At 41.0% G+C, this 14413-nt stretch overlaps 1 protein-coding gene across 9 annotated transcripts in view; it reads right to left on the reverse strand.

Annotated features, from left to right (window-relative positions):
• Positions 1-406: 406 nt before the first annotated feature.
• The window catches only part of ATIM (timeless family protein), a 31943-nt gene continuing 17936 nt past the window's right edge, over positions 407-14413 (reverse strand). For 2 of the 9 annotated variants that reach the window (XM_088708441.1, XM_088708473.1), the window contains 10 exons: positions 10784-10950; positions 10033-10111; positions 8291-8860; positions 7854-8203; positions 7594-7710; positions 4278-4346; positions 3864-4106; positions 3183-3302; positions 1455-1552; positions 407-1126 (listed from right to left, as the gene is read on the reverse strand). In XM_088708441.1, the coding sequence (XP_088564567.1) occupies positions 912-1126; positions 1455-1552; positions 3183-3302; positions 3864-4106; positions 4278-4346; positions 7594-7710; positions 7854-8203; positions 8291-8860; positions 10033-10111; positions 10784-10950 (2028 nt within the window). In that variant the 3' untranslated portion in view covers positions 407-911. Of the gene's footprint in view, positions 1127-1454; positions 1553-2895; positions 3102-3182; positions 3303-3863; positions 4107-4277; positions 4347-7593; positions 7711-7853; positions 8204-8290; positions 8861-10032; positions 10112-10783; positions 10951-14413 lie in introns of those variants that run through there. The other 7 variants (XM_088708443.1, XM_008803832.4, XM_088708447.2 and 4 more) reach the window with 7 other exon arrangements.

The raw sequence follows: 14413 nt of genomic DNA on the forward strand, positions 1-14413 counted from the left end.
CGATCTATTAAAAAGATAATTTGGAACTCGGAGCAGGATGCCGGACATTAAACAGATTCATTCCAAGCCAGGCAAGATAAACTCCTCTGAGCTGACGTCGAAGAGCCACCACCCCATCCCCGCCACCCAAGGGATGCCAAACAGTCTCGGCTTTCCTCTGCTCTGCCCCCCTTCCCAACCTCCACGGTGAGATCAAGATCCCAAGAAGCGAATAACGACAGTGATTGAGACAATGATGCTTGTCCAGCAGAATCAGGATTTCACAAGGTGCTGTTAGTGAAGCCAGTCCATGGAACCCAGATACATCATACCTTTATGGATCATCATTACATCAGCAAGGCCCATACAAAAAATTGATGGTAAGACATGGGATGAAGAGCAAAACATTCAGCAATGACCATCAAAATATTTAAAAAATCTTCTTTTATACAGAAGTTGGAAAATGAGAACGAACAAGATTTAACAATGCTGCTGCATACAAACCCCCACCCAGTTTAGGGTTGATATCCCTGTCAAAAATATGTTTTATATATTTATATTACTTTACATTTTCACTAAAATTGCTTGGGGTTAGCTACATGCTTCCACTCGGTTCATTACAAGCAAAATTAGTATTGTCATGCAGCTGTTCGAACTTGGATTGAGAATGCCACTACAACGGATCCTTTGGCTTTATAAATCAATCTGGTCAGACCAGGCAATAAGGCTGTAAGCTTCCTGTCACACAGAAAACCTTGTGAAATATTGCTCCATTCTTTTCTGCACTTCACAAGTTAGACTAATGTCTCCATAATCTGATGCTTCATACGGGGGAGGCCTAATTGGAATCAAGCCAACACAAAATTCTCCTTAACTTCTTCATATGTTAACTATACACGATCTGTTTCACTAATCATCTTCATCATCAACAACTAACTTGAGGCTCCTTTTGAATCCAATCTTTTTGGGCACAGCCAGTAAATCATCCCCAGAGTCGACCAAGTCCTCCAACTCATTGACTCCATCTTGTTCTCTATTACCAAGGTTATCCAGCTCAGCCTGAAACCTATCATCCATAGCAGCAAAAACAACCGCTTCATGTTCACCTTTATGAGATGGGCCCAACTCATGCTGCGAGACCATGTCTCTGGAAAAAGACCAATAGACCTTTATTAGCTGCAGTTTCTAGATGACAAAGCATTTTCAAAATATCCTACTGTGTCAGTTTCAGTAGCAATGCACTTCCAAGGAAGATATGATTAGCAATATAAATTATGAGTGCTACCAGGGAGCACTATTATGAGCTATAAAATAATATATCATGGAGTGACTACTGTTCTGTTGTGTTGCAAATTAAACCTAGGTTTTTAGTGTCTTTAATCCATCAAAGCTCATGGAATTAGCAATGAAATTTACAGTGCATCTGCTTATCAGTATATGATGCTAATTAGAAAATTAGGCTTACAAAAGAATACCTTGTATGTGGGAGTATTTGCAGTTCAGAACTATGAAGTGCTGTATTAAGCAACAAGTTTTAGGATAAAAATCTTCAAAAATACATGCCCTGCACAATCTACAAGACTTTGTATTAAATACATCCAGTCAGACAGCTCACTAATCAATGTGGTACGAGTTAAAAGACTTCCAGTTATATAAGTTGCTTTTAAGTTTAAAACCCGACAAAACCTGAACCATTCAGTCACACATAGCTAACTAATCAATGCAGTATGAGTTAAAAGACCTTTGATTATATAAGTTGCTTTTAAACTTAGAAGTTGACACAACCTGACCCAAACAAGTGTGATTCAAAAAGTGGATAAAACCTGCTTCAGTTGCTGCCTCTAAGGCTTGGGCTGATCTCTAGTCTGCACCTTATATAAGAAAAGTGGACCCTGAAGAAAGGTAATGCTCGTGCATCTGAAAAGTTGCAACCAATCATAGGGTGCTTGTGAACAATTAAAAGGCAGGGTGAATTTTGGCGGCAAAATTGTAAACTTGTTTTATTTCAAGTAGGTCAACAAAGACTATCATATTTTTGACAAATTAATCAAGCATATTATAATTTTCCAACAATTTTAAGTTGTTGACGAAATACTCAGAAGATATTTGAATCTTGGCCAAGGTGTGGATTTAATGGGTCAACTAGGACATAAGCATTTGGAAATTATGGATGATTTTCTTTATTAATCCGTAAACTATATAAAAGAATCTTAATTTCTCAATTTTTCAATCCCAAAAACAGCCCTAAGCAAATTATTCCATCAAAAATCTAAAACATTTAGATAGCAACTCTAATTAAATTACTCCCTTTGAAGTCCTAAGAAAACATGCAAGATTTCTGTAGAGGAAGGAATTGTAAAATTGCTAGAGTTTGAGAATAAGAAAAAGAGGGGAGATCTTCTTAATCAACAGGTGATACAAATTTCAATTTGGCAAGAAAGTAAAAATTCAGAAACTTCTAAAATATCTAGACTCAAAATTTTTAACAGAGGAGCTAAAACATACTTTTGAGCTATGAGACAAAGGTGAAATTTAACACATTAGAAAAATAATCACGAGTTAATTATTTTTAGATTTTTTGAAATAATTTTTCCAGATATTTTTAGAATTTAGATTTTAATTAAACTATCTCAAATCTTAAAAGCCTTTGAAACCAAGTGCACCTGCATGTGCATTGTAACTAGTGGAAGAAAAACATCCTTAAAATGAACAAGAGATCTGGATAACAAACTGTTATTTATTGCCAAATATATATTATTTGTTGCTCAAACTTGTAATAAACTCTAATAAAATCTAGGGAGGGCTCATAACCCTCTCCTTCAAAAATAGTTACCCATGATCATTCCTGGTGCGTTTCATCAAGCTCGTATGCAGATTTAAAAAAAAAAAGAAAGAAAGAAGACTGATACTTGCATGAATGAAACTGAAAATTAGTTTATTTGGGGATAAAAGAAACTCGGCACGCTTGAACATTGTGCTTAAAGTCTCATCATTGGAATTTCGTTCCACTGATGTCTCCATGTGGTGACAGATGCTAGCAATTGTACCCTCCTTCATGAATGATTTACTTTTCCTTCCTTGGCTTCAGCATATTCAGCTGACTCAAAATAGCAGAAGCAAGGCTTGTAGGCAATGTTTACTCACTAGATAAATGTAGTTGGAGAAAAAAGAAAGGTTGGGATAAAAAAATATTTTTAACTTACTTGAATATGGTGCTTAAAGTCTTGAAATCAGAATCTTGCCCTGTAGATGTTTCTTTATGCTGAGATATGCTTGTCATTGGAGTCTCCTTCACTAACAGCTTGCTCTTTGTTCTTTGGCTTCTAAGGGAACATAAAAGTTAGAGATTAGCCAAATACAGTTAACATATATAATTCGCAGCAGGGTTAGCTAATTGCATATATCAGGAACAAAGCTTATATGAGTTGGATAATCTAGAACAGGTTTTCTACATGAGCAAAATAAACTCTTCTTAGACCAGCAGCATGATTTATATGGATTGATTAGGTCAGATGTCAGAAAACCATGGCTTCCTAAACAAATTTGCTTTCAATTTTCCCCAATGCAAGGTGATGTGTCAGAAAGCTTGAATCAATCGTCAGTAGGAAGGGATGGTGAAGGAAGATGTATGAGCACCCAACTAATTGTAATCATATAAAACAGAGTGTTACTGGTCATCACTGTATTGACATTTCCACAATTTGACTCATTATTCCATCTATAAAAATATAGATGATACAAGCTACCAGAGTCTTTTCCACCTCCATGTTCATTACACATGGCCAAGAAGTAGCACCCAATAAACACTTTCATATTTAATGCAAATAACAAAAATGCTCAGCACAACTACATTCGTGTACAGACAAGTGCCGCATAGAATTTACCTTAGTTTAATTGCTAGTAAAGTTTCTTCATCAGACTGCTCTCCTCTGTCAATGATTTCCTTATTGCATGAGAGTTTCTCAACATTAGTTGACCTCTTTTCTTGAGGAGCAAGCAGACCAAGTTGCTTGAGTTTACGAGAAACTTGAGCTGCAGTGTATGTGTTATCACCATCCAAAGCTTTTGCAATCATGTGACTGCACCTCCTATGATTCTTAAACCTATAGGAACAGAACTTCAAACAACTAAATGCAAGTGTATTGTTAAATCTCATACAGAAAGTAGTCTCAGCAGTGCTCCAAATTATAAATATCTGGAGTTCTGTTGAGAAGTCCAACCAACTGAGCCAAAAAACCATTATGTGGGAAGCATTTGATAGTATGAACCTCTACAGTCAGAGTTACTTGTACACCAACCTTTCGAATAGGACTTTGATCTCAAGCTCCTGTTCCTTGTTAAAGGCTCGTACTCTTTTTCTTCTACAGCTGAGAAAGTAGACAAGAATTGACAAGTATTAGCCAGAGTATAATACAGTAAAATCAACTGCAAAACATGCTTGTCCATCACAAGAGCAAATCATGGTGGAATGGCCACCTCGAATTTGAAGCCAAAAGAAAAAAAAAAGGTGCTTTAGTATAATGTGATCAATAGTATTACCGTGCAACTTCAAAATATACAATCAAGGCTACAATTTCAAATCAGAGTTTCTATCAAGGTTTCCTGTGCCAGTATTGAAGCCCTTTTCGGTCGGCTGGCAGCACAGTTCAGTACGCCCCATGCCATTCCATGCCGAGCCTATACCGACATAGCAAAGAGGGTGATGGAGAGGGAGAATAGGAGAGAGAAAGAGAGAGAGGAGGGAGAAGAAGGGAGAGGGAGAGAGAGTGAGGGCCACTGGAGGGGCCGAAGGGCCAGAGCAAAAGCTTCGCCCTCCGAACTCCTATTTTCTTCGAAACAGGAGTCTGTCGAAGCCCCTTTATATTTTAAAAATTTTAAGTGAAGTCAGCAAACCCTCGCCGACTTCACTTAAAATTTTCAAATTAAAAGAAAAGCCGAATTTTAAGTGAAGTCAGCAAACCTCTTGCCGACTTTACTTAAATTTTCAAAATAAAAAAGGGCCCCCATTCAGAGGGCGGAGCTCTTGCTCCCGCCCTCCAGTGCCCTTCAGCGCCCCTCCAGCAGCCCTCCCTCGCCCTCTTTTCTCCTCTCCCATTCTTCCTCTCCTCCTCTTGTCAGTTTACCGTTTTGAATGCCGAAACCATCCCAATCTGCCGCCGGCATGGCTCAGTACACCTCGAACCGAACGGTTCAGGATAGTTCCACATTCCTTAGTTTTTATTATAAGATTATTCTAAACCATAGAAAACAGTGATATATTTCCTAGTGCAACATATTGTTGCCTCCTGGTTAAGTTTTCTAACAAAAGACTAGAATATCATGGCTAAAGACTCGCAAGATTATCTTTGTGGTCAACATGAGCAAACAAATCAAACTTGTGCACTCTATTTTCAAGAGCACGCTACTGCTTGTCAGCATGACTACTCTATATTGGGGTTCTACTACATGTAGGAATTGTAGCCCTACCTTCCCTTGGTTTAGCATCAGCTATACACCACTTGCTCAACCTGCGCTTGCTTTAATGAGCAATGCCAGGCTTTTAGTCAACATTATCTTTTTTCAATTTCTTATGGCTCTCTGACATGAGTTTGAGACCATTTATGGTCAACTACTCTATCAAAATCCACTCTCTACTTTGGATGCAACTTTCTCAGACATAATGGCCGAGGAGACCATCTTTCTATCCTAGAATCCCAAGTCTAGAATCCCAAGTTGGCGAGCCTACTTCTGTTTTGGCTTTCAGTACACGACCCACCAAGGTACGCGGTACCGACTGTACCGACGTACCGGTGGGCATCGGTACCGGTACGGTACCGAACGAAACCAAGCCGAACCGGTACTATATCGATGGGGCTAAAAGCCAAAAAAAAATTGGAGCCGGTACGGACTGATCGGTTTGGTCCGGTACCGGATCGGTACCGGCCGGTACGCATCGGTACCGGCCGGTACGGTTCGGTACTGAAATATGTAGCTCTACCGTACCGGTAGGGTCCGGTACCGGTATGTACCGGCCGGTACCGATCCATACCGACCGGTACGGCAGACCATGCGACCCACTAACATTAGCTCCTGCCCCACTTTCCTTCCTCTTGATGCTATGAAAAGGAGGTTTTGCGATTGCTATAAATGCACTGGGCACACTATTATGTGTAAGATTTGACCACCATGCCCTAAACAAGCTGTAGCTGCTCCCACTGCAGAGCCAATTATTGCTATGCCTGCCATTGATTCTTCATCCAATGGTAGCTCTAGGTGTACCTCGACCGCATTTACATTTTCTTCAAAGTTTATCGCTCAACTTGCCAAGCAGGTCCATCAGCAGCTCCATATCACTACTACTTCACCCCCAGGTCATACCTTTTCAAGCCTCTTTCCCTTGGCTCCACAGGTATATCTCAGTTCACTTGGATCTTGGACTCTGGTGCATCGTTTCATATGACCCCACATGCTTCTCATCTTGGTTCATGTTCAGCTCTTGAAGGATGGTTTTAAGATCACCCAATTTATGTTCATTCCATCCTCCATATTCCTCAATTATCCATTAATCTGCTATATGCTACTCAACTTAATGATCATAGTTGCCTTGTCCTATTTGATTCCTCTTCTTTCTTTGTGCAAGATCAGCAAACTCGATGCCCGAGTGGAGCAGGCCATTGCCATAATGGGGTGCATTTGATGGACCACCTACATATGCCCACTTCTCCTGCCTCAAACTTTGTACACGTTTCCTCTTCTACTTATATGATCTAGCATCATCATCTTGATCATCTTTGTGGTTCTCATCTTACTACATTAGTTCATAATGATGTCTTAAGCTCTATATCTAGTTTAGATAACCATCCTATGAAGGTAGTGTTCTTGGAAAGCATGCAAAACTTCCTTTTCACTCTAGTAATTTCATGGCTATTTCACCTTTTGACCTAGTTCACTCAAATGTGTGAGTCCTGCCCTTTTTGTTTCTAAGGCTTTTCACTGCTATTATGTCAAATTCATTGATGATTATTCTTGCTTTACATGGGCTTATTTCATGCAGTCTTGCTCTTAACTATGCCAAATTTATAAAAAATTTGCTACCATGGTTTATACAAAGTTTTCTAAACCCATTAAGGCTTTTTATACCATGGTGAACACATATCTCATAAATTCTGTGACTCCGTTGCCTCACAAGGGACTCTCGCTCAACTCTCTTGTGTCTGATGTATCCAGAAAGTTTACACCAAAATAAGCTTTACTTATTCAAAAAAAGGAAATAGACAGGAAAGGATGTAAAGAAAATCATGGACATGGGCCACATGGCTTTGATTCAATGTTGTCCTCTCAATGCTGAGTCCTCATGGTTGAAATATGAAGAAATAAGCATTTCATCTTTCCAAGGAGAAAAGCTCAAAAACCACATTATCAAAAAGACACTTATATTTTGCATAGATTTATTACCTAAATCTCCTGTTCTAGGTCAAAAATAGGAATTATTTGCCTTTTGGAAGCTTTCGTAATTTGAAAATCAGACAAAATACATTTGATGCATCAACAAGAGTTTATGCTTGACTCAAAGTCAAAATAACCAGCCAAAAAATGAAAAACACATCCAATTGCATACTTGTGATGATTGCTAACCTTCTGTCCTTCTCAGGCTCATTGTTTAAAGTGGATCTCTTGTTGTTCCTTTTGCCCATAGTTTGCTTTGTTTGGCAGAGATCATCTTCACGAGATCCGTCAGATAAAATTTCCTCCCTTTACAATAAAGAAACAGTCAATTGGTTAACAATGAAACTGTTAAATAATCTGAAACTATACAGCTAATAATAGATATTGATTGTTATGCTAGATGAACGAATTATTCTTCATGCTCAAGAAGCAGTTCATAAATAACTTACCTTTGATCATGAATATCATGTGGTATAAGATCAGCTTCATCATCACCAAGCGAGTCCGCTATGCTTTTCTGGATTGACCCTCCATTTGGCAAACCAACTTCATCATTATCCCAAACTCTGATGTCTTTCTTTAAATTGGCAATATCACTCATTAAAGCTTCCGCATTGATACAGTGGCATTCTTTGCGTGCCTTCCAAAAGAGAATCTCAACAAAAAGTAATGGCTGTTTCTTCATTATCTTCAACATCTTCCTTACAAGTTTGGTGAGAAAATTTACAATATTTGCATATGCTTTAGATGTTGATTTTTCATCAGCTAGTATAGCATAAAATGTGGTGAGGAGCGATAACTGCAAAACACAGTGTTGCTTGTATGAATAAGACGTGTGCATGTTTCAGCTTCCAGACGGTAGGCTTAATTTTGTCTTGAACTTTACCTGGTAGAGCATCGGAGAAATCTCCAGATCATCACAGAAACGCCGCAGCATGCATATGATGTAGTGGTTTGTACTAGCAGAGTTGCTTTTATAGTATTTCAGCAACCAGCACAAATTATGTAAAACAGCATTGTTCGCAAAACTTGTAACCAACCTGGATATGTTAAAATCAACTTCAGTTGTAGCAGGGAGCTGATCATCATTTGAAGAATCTGCTGTTTCATATGCGAGAGCAATGGGATTATTCTCCTTGTCCCTATCCAAAATAGATAAGTCATCTTCAAGATGTCCTGTATCCTGCAAAGGCATGTCAGGCTCTGCAACAGGATTAGGGACTGAGTTGCCTTCTTGGTTAGCACCTCCCTTGTCCACAAAAACTGATATTGCTGAAGGTTCCTTGGTAACCAAGTTGTTTGAATTAGTAAATGGTTGAGAAGTAGGCCTTCCAATCTCATTTGTCTGCTCATCAGCATTCCAGGTATTGGCATGTTCTCTCAGTTTTTCAGCCTCTACTTCATCATTTTCTTTCTGTGTCTTCTTTTTTCTGACCTTTCTTGATTTTTTAGAAACCTAGAATTCATAATATCATTTGCCAAAAATATAAAGGACTTGATCAGATTAAAGTTTGCATATCTAAAAAGAAAGACCATCACTGTAAATCATGATCTAGTAGAGGCTTTTGAAAGCCAAAGAGAAAATAACTAAACAAATAATTAAGAATAAAACCTACATGCTTTTAAGAAAGAACATATCCACTGTACCATGTTAACTATCTCTGGTTGCAATTAATATAGCTTCAAATATAAACCTAGAACAAGGTTTTAATTATTAAACTCTATGATTCATGCATGCAAAAGAACAAGATCATCCCAAAGTACTATCATTTAGAAGTTTCTTTTTAGTTGTGAACTGGGGCTTGACTCAACGGCAACAACACTCTGCTTGGCAACCAGAGAGTCTATGTTCGGTTCTTGGATGGTGCATCCCTAAAAATCTGAACCTGTTAATTATATTTTATGAAGAATGGATATGGATACAAGAACCGATACAACAAATCTTGAAAAATAGGATATGATATAGCTATATTACATCAAAAAACATATACACATGTGCATGCATATGTATATGTATATATACATACAGACATGTATGTATTTATTTTATATATATAAGAAATGTTGATAAAAAAAAGTAGGCTATCAAAATAACATAATCCATACTTTGTATGGTAGCATTAACTTTTACAAGCTTATCATTAGTCATTAATTAATAGACCATAATCCATTACAAACATGTATGCATTTATTTTATATATATAAGAAATGCTGATAAAAAAAAGTAGGCTATCAAAATAACATAATCCATACTTTGTATGGTAGCATTAACTTTTACAAGCTTATCATTAGTCATTAATAATAGACCATAATCCATGCTTTATATTTTAAATAATATCAAAAAACTATAAAATTGGCCCTTCCTCTCATTTTTGGAGGTATCCGGAAGTATATAAAGTGTATGAAGTAAATATCCAAATTATTTTAAAATTTTGAAAAATAATATACTTAGCACAAGTATTGGACACATATCTGAGAAGTATTGGACGAGTATCATAATCTGTAACGGATACAATACGGACACAGTATGTGATTTTAAGTATACGTGCTTCCTAAATTGTAATGCTAGGGGGTTCTCCCTCTCACTCCAAAAAAAAGTAAAAGGTTTCAAAAACAGATAGAGCATACCCTTAATGTTCCATGTGCTTGAAGCTTCTCCATAAGACGTAATACCACATGTATTATTTCCAGCAAATCTGCAAGATCACTGAATAAGGAAAAACATATTAATTTCTATGGCTATGTGCATCACCAGCACACCATAGTAAAAAATAGAGAACATATTATAAAGTCCATGCAGGAATATATATGTTATATAGAAAATACATAATGAAAAATGGTTAAGTTGAAAATGAAGAAAATATGAAAGCTGGGCAAGATGATAATCGCTATCCATATCGAGGAGAAAATTATACTAATAAAATCTTGAAATAGGCATGTTAAGAACGTTTTTGGATTATCACTCTGTTTTTTATGTGTGCATGGCAAGAATGGTCTTTTATAAAGTCATTTCAAGGTAGCATGTCATTAGCAATGTCAACATTAGTAAATATGCCATTATTGATGCTTATAAGTGCAAAATATTTAGAGTTATTCATAGAGGTATGGTGTGCCTGCAAAAGTCAAACATGTGGCTTTGATGTTCAAAAGGGTCAAAGCCAGCTTGTTCATGATTATTTAGTCATCAAAAGATCTTGTAGCTTAAAAAAGCTACAGGCTTTCCAAGTGCATCTACAGTATATCCACAAGCTAAATTTATTTACCCAGGATATGAGGATATTGTGATTATATCATGATCAGAGTACGACACAGTATGAATTGAAAGGTGCTTAAATTCTTGAATATAAAATTTAAAATAATTCTTGAATCATAAACTAACCTTTTAGGTTGTTTATGAGTGTCGAAAGATTTGAACAGGTTTAAGAGGAATTGTGTCAACCCTTGTTCCGTCTGATCATAAAATAACTTATATAGAAGTATTCGAGCTGTCCGAGGTTCTTTTGCATCTTCAGGCAATAACTTCAGCACTAAATCTAACATGCAAATCTGCACAAAGAGCAAACTGCTTAACAACAAGGCATTTCTACAAAGGCCAGGGAGAGCCTCCCAAATTGACCAACCATTGAAACAAGAATGATTTTCAGAACTATGGATGAAACAAATGCTCTTTCTTTTGCCTTCTTAGTCCCATTAGGAGAACGATAAGATACCATTAACTTGCACCTTATGAAAATTAGGCAAGTAGTAAACTTCAAACTAAAAATCAATAAAGAACAAATTTTTCATACTCAAATCGATTTAAAAGTTACCACCATAGAATGCTTACACAAGGATATCTCTAATTACAATGTCATAAATGAATATAAGGAGATCCGATCAGGTATGCATGCAAAAAACATTAGATTTACAACTGTTTAATCTAAGATGTAATGGTTAGTTGCAAAAGACAATCAATATCTAGCACTAAAAAAATGCCAGTTGGCATAAAGAACAAATTGTGCTAACTTTGAATGTTGGAGGTATGTCTAATTCTCAAGCCTCAAATTTAACACTGCATAATTGATTCTGCTAATATGACAGACTATATGTCATTACATCTGTTCCCAACAACATCTTCAACCCAATTTTGATAACATTTTAGTTGTTGGATTAACTAAAACAGAAATCCCAAAATTGACTTCTATTGGACCTGGTAATATAAATTAGTTTGCTTCAATAAGCTTTTAAACAATGATTAGATTGAAATAACAACTGAAAAAAAATCTGTCAATGGACTCCAAGTATTTCCCTGAAAAATTACCAAATATTTAGAGAAATATAGTTACAGTCTAAAGGAATCTTCTAACCTTCCATGGAACCAGAGTCTAAAGAAACCATATGGAACTGGTTCAAGCAAAAATCAACTACCGAGAGCAGTTAGAATATCAATATTATGAAATGATGCTTTCTCTACATAGGTACTAGCAACACAAGTGAAATAAAAGCTTCATTGTACACAAGAGTTATTACATGGTGTTAGACATCAAGTTTCTAAGCTTTTAGTTTGCTCTTGCAGACAAATATAATATTAAAAGATCAAGCCATAATTTGGTAAAAACATAACCTGATGTAAAGAATTGGTTTATAGAATCTTGACCATCCACATCTAGCTATAAGTCTTGTTTTCTTAGTTTTAATCTGTTACGGGGGAACTAAGCCGCCATGCTCCACGTGACCGGCACGCGCGCCCATGAAGACTACGGCTGTCCTTTGATCCAGCAATCCGACCCCGAGTCGGACATCTTCGGCTCCACAGCCCGACCTCGAGTCGGCTGCCCTTCGATCCAGCAGTCCGGCCCCGAGTCGGACATCTTCGGCTTCGCAGCCCGACCCCGAGTCGGCTGCCCCTTAATCTAGCAATCCGACCCCAAGTCGGATATCCTCAGCACCGCAGCCCGACCCCGAGTCGGAGATCTCTTGATAACGACAGGCTGCTTTCCAGAGGCACGCCGAGGCCTCCTGCTCCACTACTCCCTGCAACGGCTGTATCCGATGCTGTTCCACGATCTCCTGTATCAGCCGTACAAAGCGGAACTCCACTACGCCCTGTCATGGCCGTACCCAGCGCTGCTCCACGACGCCCTGTAACGGCCATGTCAGTGGCCACTCCATCGCGCCCCACGATGACAAACCCTCCTGAGAGACCCCCCAGCCAGGTATATATGCGGCTGGGGGAGAAGGGGGGGTAAGCAATATCTTCCAGAGCACTCTCTTGCTTGCTATTATCATCTCTCCTCCTCCTCCAATCTCCTCTGACTTGATCGTCGGAGGGCCCCCACTACCCCAGTGGTGGTGCGAGGCTTGCTTGCAGGTTTCCCGGTGGAAGGTGGAGCACAATCAACATCGACCAAGGCAGCTCAGACGGAATCCCGTTCACACCGCTGTGCCAATCGTTCTCGGTTTGGACCACCAGCAACAGTTGGCGCTAGAAGGAGGGCACCGAATCTTAGAGCGATCGTAATGGCACGGCGAGGTGGTCGTGGAGCTTCCAATGCCTCCGGTCGCGGGGCCTCTCGCGCCTCCGGCCGGGAGGCCGCTGCGTCTCCAACACATTCTCAGCAACACTCCACCGTTCCACCCCCGATTCAGATGGTCGAAGCCGCTCAGTTCGACCAGTTAGCCCAGCAGGTCCGCACCCTCGCGGAGGCGGTGCAGAACCTGCAGGGTGTGATGTCTCGGGCGCCGCAGCGGGCCCAGGAGCCGCTGCTCCCTGAGCGCTCACCTGTCCTCCTTAACCCGCGCTCCTTCCTCTCCCATGGGGAGGAGCGCCGGCGCGAGGAAGATTCTCGAGCACGGTCCATTCTGCCGGGACCGTCCCATCGAAGCTGCGCGGGGTACAAGAGGCGGGCCCGGGCGCATTCCCAGACCCCCCAGTCCTCAAGGAACCCGCGCTCCAGTCGGTCCCCCTCTCGGTGCTCCTTGTCTCCCACCCATCGGTCGCGCTCCCTGGACCGGCGGGTGGACGATCTCCACCGACAACTCCAGGTCCTGAAGGGCCACTCTAAAGATCCCTTCGCCGACTTGGAGATCTCCTCCCAACCGGCGCTCGCCTCGAGGATCCTGCGGACCCCGAATCCGCCGGGGTTTAAAATGCCGGCGATCGAGCCCTATGACGGGGCGGCGGACCCGCGGGATCACGTCGAGAGTTTCAGGACCCTTATGCTCCTCCACGGAGCATCAAGTCCTCTCCTCTGCAAGGCTTTCCCGGCGACCCTCCGTGGCCCGGCAAGGGCGTGGTTCGCCGGCCTAGAGGCTAACTCGATCCAATCCTTTGATCAGTTTACCCGCCTCTTCATCACCCATTTCGCCGTCAGTAGCCGGCGGCGACTGGTCTCCGACTCCCTCTTTGATGTCCGGCAAAACGAGGGAGAAAGCTTGCGGGATTATCTTACCCGCTTCAACAAGGCTACGTTGGAAGTCCGGAACCTGAGCCAGGAGGTGGCTCTTTCAGCCCTGAAGCGTGGCTTCCGAAAGGGCAGACTCACCTTCTCCCTGGACAAACGCCTGCCGCGGAGCTTCCCGGAGCTGTTGTCCCGGGCGAACCAGTATGCGGACGCCGAGGAGGCGGTCGCCCACCGGAGCAAGGAGGCCGCCGAGATCCCTCCAAAGCTCGGGAAGAAAAGGCGAAAAGAGGCACGCCAGGGGAGGAGCCCGACGCCTCAACGTCGGCGCAGAAGCCCGTCGCCGGCGAGGAACCACGGCGCCCTACGCCCTCGTTCTCCGCCCCGACGTTTCAACCGGTACACTCCTCTCCTGACTCCCCGGGCCCAGATCCTCATGGAAATCAAGGGGCGAGAGGACCTCCCGGTCCCGAGACAGATGAAGAAGATCCCTGGGAGGAGGCCCTCTCGGGCGTACTGTGAGTACCACCGGGACCACGGCCACGACACCGAAGACTGCTTCCAGCTTCGGGACGAGATCGAGGCTCTCATCCGCCGAGGGCGTCTCGGTCGATACGTGAACGACCGAC

This window comes from Phoenix dactylifera, chromosome 1 (genome assembly GCF_051530095.1).
Source record: "Phoenix dactylifera cultivar Ajwa chromosome 1, Ajwa_hap1_PhDact_Kaust_v1.1, whole genome shotgun sequence".
Lineage (NCBI taxonomy): Eukaryota > Viridiplantae > Streptophyta > Magnoliopsida > Arecales > Arecaceae > Phoenix > Phoenix dactylifera.